Source organism: Erigeron canadensis, chromosome 5 (assembly GCF_010389155.1).
Source record: "Erigeron canadensis isolate Cc75 chromosome 5, C_canadensis_v1, whole genome shotgun sequence".
NCBI classification, from domain to species: domain Eukaryota; kingdom Viridiplantae; phylum Streptophyta; class Magnoliopsida; order Asterales; family Asteraceae; genus Erigeron; species Erigeron canadensis.
In genome coordinates this window covers 33088498-33094627 of record NC_057765.1, presented here as the reverse complement: position 1 = coordinate 33094627, position 6130 = coordinate 33088498, and the positions used below count along the sequence as shown (strand labels likewise).

General features: G+C 35.8%; 2 protein-coding genes across 2 annotated transcripts; one reads left to right on the top strand and one right to left on the bottom strand.

Moving 5' to 3' along the window:
• Positions 1-1002: 1002 nt before the first annotated feature.
• On the top strand, positions 1003-2054 carry LOC122602059 (NDR1/HIN1-like protein 6). The gene has a single exon (XM_043774790.1). It carries the CDS (start codon positions 1078-1080, stop codon positions 1891-1893), a length of 816 nt encoding a protein of 271 aa, XP_043630725.1. The 5' UTR covers positions 1003-1077; the 3' UTR covers positions 1894-2054.
• Positions 2055-4173: 2119 nt separating this feature from the next.
• On the bottom strand, positions 4174-5504 carry LOC122599743 (sufE-like protein 1, chloroplastic/mitochondrial). Its single transcript, XM_043772304.1, has one exon. The coding sequence runs from the start codon at positions 5361-5363 to the stop codon at positions 4314-4316; it is 1050 nt and encodes a 349-aa protein (XP_043628239.1). The 5' UTR covers positions 5364-5504; the 3' UTR covers positions 4174-4313.
• Positions 5505-6130: the final 626 nt, after the last annotated feature.

Below are 6130 nucleotides of genomic sequence, written 5' to 3'. Positions count from 1 at the left end.
TTTTTAACCCAATTTTGCTCGTATAAACTTTCAAAGACTGTACGACCTGGAAAACAGAAAAAGGGGTATGGAATTGCAGGTAACTCTCATGTCTTCTCGGCATTTGATTGATAGTGTCAATTTTTCATCAATTAACATATTCTTTTGGCGCTTGCTTTTCAATCGGAAAACAAATCTCAATGATCGTGACATTCATGTTCCTAATACTTTCTGTAGCACGTGCAATCAGGTTCGACAATTCATAATAGCTAAATTAGTTGAATAGACCATTGTGAACAATAAATTATCATCGAAGTCATTAGAGATATCGAAATAGTGTGATCTTCCAACACTCCAAGTTTACATAATATCATATTATTTACTCGTACAACATTGTTGCTAACTCATTTGTTTGATTTTCAGCTGTTCAAAAAATATATATGTCAAATCGGGCACTGTGGTTAGAAAACCCTATGTCTTCCTTGATATTCGTTATAGTGCCTTGCTAATATTTCTTACGTTCAATAATAACAAAATAAAATAATCAATATGAGCCAAAGATCAAACCTCTTCAACTTAAGCAAGTTGAGTTTAAGCGTCTCAAGTTTATGCACCCTTGTAGTGGACTAGTTGTCCACAATTTCACCTTAATCAAAGGCTTGGAAACAACTTTTTTCTATTCCACTTTATTATATGTACATTCAAACAATAATAGCAACTCCCAATAATTTTGCTTTAGCCCTCGGCTCCATGCCAGTTTCTTAGTCACCAAGCATCACCAATTCATTCAATCACAACCCTTCATCCATCATGATCAACCCAATCCAACCCATTTTCCAAAAAAGTTATACTTACCATCAAAAATCCTTTAATTTTCTTTTTTTCTAAATTAATTAAAAAAAACTTTGGAAAAACAACAAACATGTCCCACCACCACCATTATCTCTCAAAGAGCCTACTTTCCACTTTTGTTTTTCTCACTTTACTTTAATCTCACCTTCTTAAACTCTATTTTCTATTCATGCATGGTCTTCATGTTCACCATTTCCTTCCTTTCTTCATGTAGTGGTTTTGTTTCACATTTTTCCTTTCATAAACATGCATTCCCACCCCTTTTCACCGCAACACGAACCACCGTCGCTCTACTGCACCCCGTCCCACTCGAGAGTCGCCACGCCATCCCCACTACCCCGTGGTTTTTCCCATATGAACCCATCAAAACAAACCATGCTGACACCAACATCAAGCCAAATACAAACACAAACACAGACGCCAACTCAAACATCCGAGCTTCTTTACCAAAGTTTTCCTAAAACAAGATACAGATTGTTGTTAAGAGACCACCGGACAACAGATCCAAGGATTTGGTGTTGTGCTATCGTTTGTTTGATCTTTAGTATACTTGTAATCTTGTTTGGACTCACAACTTTGATCATCTTTCTTGTTGTCAAGCCTAAGAATCCTGAATTTGACACCAACCATGCGAGTCTTAATGTCATATACTTTGATTCGCCAGGGAATTTCAATGGAGACTTCACTTTTCTTGCGAATTTCTCAAACCCCAACAGGAAACTTCACGTGAGATTCGAGTATGCAGTCCTGCAACTATATTTTGACAACAATTTGATTGCGAATCAATCTATTAAACCGTTCAGTCAGAGGCAAAAGGAGACAGGTGTGGTCAAGATTCACTTCATATCGAGTTTAGTTTACCTACCATTAAGTCATGCAATGGAGCTTCAACGGCAGGTGTTGAGCAACAAAGTTATGTATACCGTGAAAGGGACTTTTAGAGTAAGAGTGAGTTTCGGTTTGATTCATTTCTCTTACCGGTTGCACAGTCAATGCGAGTTGCAGATGAGTAGTCCACCATCTGGTGTCCTCATGGCAAGAAGCTGCAAGACTGAGAGATGAAAATTATTATTATTATTATTGTTCATCTCATTTCTACTTTTGCTTTCCTTCAATAGTTCGTCTGGAGATCTAAAGTGACTCAGTCGGACTTTCTTTCATGTGTATAATTCACTATTTGGCACTATATATACCTACACACAAAAAAAACTTTCTATATCAAACTATTTGCTCTAGTATTCGTCATTATATATACACTAGTATATATACAGACATATATATTGTCTCTAACCCCCAATGACACTGTTTTCCATCGACTTGTTATATCTAACACTCCAAAAGCCCAAAGCCATGGTCTAGCCAAATACTTTCGGTTCACAACTTAACACCATGGTGGGAAGTATTGGGTCGGACCATGCTTTGGCTCCTGGGGTGTTACAAATGCTATCGAAGAGGTAGGTACTTGGGTGTCATCTCATGTGGTGTGGAACTTCTGTGTAGACTTAAAGAGGACGTCTGGAGGACTTAGTAGTAACCCGTCCCTCATTGGAATAGGAATAGAAGTTTTGAGGCCTTAGAAGTCATAAGTTGTGGACTACTAGAAACTTTCACCATGCTTTTAAGTTGTGAATTAAACGTGTTGGGTCAAACCATGACTTTGGGTATGGATCAAACCGTTGCGTAATACGATATGAAGATTTGGGCGGCAGTTCTTACACGATGATGATAGATCTGGACAGTCTAAAATAAGACTATAAGAGGCATAAACTTTAATGATAATGAATCTGGCCCATTTAAGATAAGAGGCGCCCGTTCTAGTGTGAGATTCAAAGTTACACCAATTAACCATACAATATGAGGATTTGATAACGGGCAGTGCGTGAATTTTGATGATATCGACCGCTTAAAGTAAGACCAGCAGTCGCACTCAGTGATCATAGTTGTACAAAAGTACAGACAACACAATCTGTTTGAGATAAAAGTTACAGTTCTAACATGTTAGATAAAGAATATATGGCATACATTATAAGAAATGACACTTAAAAACAAATAATCTTGGATATCTTTACCCATTAGCAAAAGCAAGATTCTTGAGGAACATAAAAGAATAAAGCAAATAAATCTACAGAAGATGCACATTTTGACTTTTGTGATCAAACATTCAAACCTACTACTTAAAAAGTCTAAAATTCCTTACAAATCAGAAAGAATGCTTTTTCTGATGTTCCCTGATTGTTATGAGTTCAATGTAGTATATTAAACTTGGATGAGGATTCCCTCAAGTTCCCCAACTTGACTAGTCAAGTTGGGGATATCTTGACCATTTAATTATAATCAATGGTTAAGATTTAAAGTTAAAAGCAACTTGAGGGGATCTCCATCCATTAAACTTATAGGCACCAAATCAATCTAATCTCAGTTTAAGGTTAAGTACTAGTCCTTCCCAAAGCTTTCGTTTGGGATCGTAGAGTGGAATCAGTAATGTTATGCAGCAAAAACAGTATCCAGAACATAATAAGAGAAAGCAAGATTCTAAAGCAATTTTGGAAACCAATAGAATGAGCAACAGGTAAACAATGGTTCAAATTAAAGCAAGAGAAAGACAGAAAAATATTTGAATAATATTGGTTTTAAACTGAAAAAGGAAGAGGCACTAGAAACAAGATTAGGAAATGATTAAATGCCATCTGTTAATCATTACAGAACTGCAAAACTGAGCTAAAAGAAAAAGGGTTTACAAACAACTGACAAGAGCTAATAAACTGAGTAACTAACAAGAACAAATATATACCTTTTTAAAATTTCGTTCTACTCACTTTTCGGGTACATTCAAACGATGCATCACCAATTTCAAAGTCTGTTCAGAGGAACTTTTAGATTTCAAATATTAGAATTTTGAACAAGCAAATGAAAACTTAAGTGAACAGCTTATGTTTACTTACATAAACAGCATATGAGATTGTGTCTGGTTTTATCAGAGCTTATTTCAATAAGCTAGATTACCAACATAGCTTAAATAAGTTGATACACACAAGCAATTTGGCTCCATCTAAACGAGTTATTAGTTGTACCAAAATGCAGTAAGCTGATCAGCTGTTTATATAAGGTTATTACCTAAGTGTTAGGATATTAGGAATGCTGACCACAGACACTATACAAATTGCCCCAAGGGAAATACTTATAATAAACCATTTAAGATTTTAAGTCCAACGTTACTACTAAAAACCTTAATATAACATTCAGATGATTTCTCTGTAGTAAACCAATATAACTAATTTCCTGAGAAAAATTGCAAGAAGTAGTAGACCAGGTAACAATCTAAATGAGGCTAGATGTCCAAAATAGAGAACATGAAGTATTGCATTTTCATTAACATCTACGGTCATCATTTACATAAGAAATGGTATGGAAACTTATACAGCTATAACAATAACAAAATCAGAACAAAAATATATAAAATCTAAAATTGTACCATCTTTTGCCTAAATACCAACTTCTGCAGGTGTCTTAGCCTCTATCGATAATGCGTGCAATCCACTCTGCAACTCATCGTCCAATAACGAATAAATTAGCCTATGCCTTTTAACCAAACTTTTTCCTTCAAACTCCTTGGAAACCACTTTCAAATTAAAATGTGTCTCCCCATCACTCCCCTTAACACCTGCATGGCCAGCATGCTGGTACGATACATCGTCTACTTGCAATTCAATCGGTTTCAACTCCTTATTCAAAACCTCCATAATTCTCAATCCTCTACTCCCTATAACCGACCCATTCGCCTTCACATCATCAAAACTCTTACCCTGATCACTACTCGCCTCAAAATCAAAACTTTTTGAACGCGAATCCAAATCAACATCCTTTTTCGCAGTCTCAACGTTTCTTGATTCACCTCCTTTCTCAGCTTCAACATACAACATCAATGCCTTTTTCTGCATTAACTGAAACATATTCAAAAACCCATTATTCCTTGAAGGAGACAAACTCTGTTGCAGACCCAATGACACAATGAAATCAGGCGAAATCCGAACAATCTCTTCGACTTTCGAACCCGAAAGACCCTGAACCAACAATGCAGCTAAACCTTTAGTAATCAAAGCATCAGAATCAGCTTCAAAGATTACATTTTTATGAACCGGGTCATCAAAATAAGCCCTTAACCATACTTGAGAAACACACCCTTTGACTTTATTTTCGTCAATCTTGAATTGGGTATCTAAAGGTTGAAGCTTTCTGCCATAAAACAATAACTGTTCATATTTGGCTTTTGGGTCTTGTACAGATTGAAAAAGGGTGATGATTTCATGAAGCTTTTTTGGGATTTGTGGATCCGGGTCGGGTTGTGTAAATGGGTCAGGGGTTATCGGCTTTGTGGGGGTTGATCGGACGATTGTAAATGATTTGGAGAGTGTGTGCTTTGTTGTGAAGATAGGAAAAGAAGAAGGTGGCTGTAAAGATAAGGGCTTCAAGATTGAAGAAGATGTCTGTGGGAAATTGGTGCAGAGTTGCCGGAAAGATGTGCAGAATGACATGACGACGGTGGACGGCGGTGGTGAGGAGGTTGTGATTTGGGGGTTGAAGATGGGGGTTGCGGAGATTGGTAAATTGGTTTATCACTTTATCTAGGGGGAAAAAAAAACAGATTAGAATGTTCTAGCAAACATTGGTCCAAATGATACCACTACCTTTTTGTTTTTTTTTCGTTATAACCTCAGGATATTATTATGTTGGAGTTCGATTGTTCTCAACGTAATAAAAATATAAAATGTCTGATTTCTGAAAAAATCATCAATAGCACATTTGTACTATTTCACTGCACGTTAAGTATTGGTTAACAAACCGTATACTATTTGAGTATTTCGAGTTTTAGTTTTTAGAAGTTTTGATGATGTTTTCACAAATTTTTTTTGCTAAATAGTTATAATTTAGTTGTATTTTTCATAAACTTTAAAGATAAACTTTTGATAAGAAACATTAGGTGGGTTGGTCAGTGGTATCTTCTAAATCCACTATGTGGGTCCTGGAGGTGAGTTTTTCTCAAGGTATCGGGTTCGATGAGTTTCTTATCTCAAGGTATTTTTCATGAGAAAGGGGTTAGAGGTCCAGCAATTTATTGGTTAATATTGCCTTCAACACGTCTGAATCGAAATTAACTTTAAAAAAAAATAAAATATATTTCATTAAGTCAAGTTTATGTCACCTATAACAAGGCTATTCCTTGTATAGTATTTAGATCTTTTGATGTTTTATAAGTTTTTTGATTGAATTCATTTTTTTGCATTTAATTGGGATATCTGAT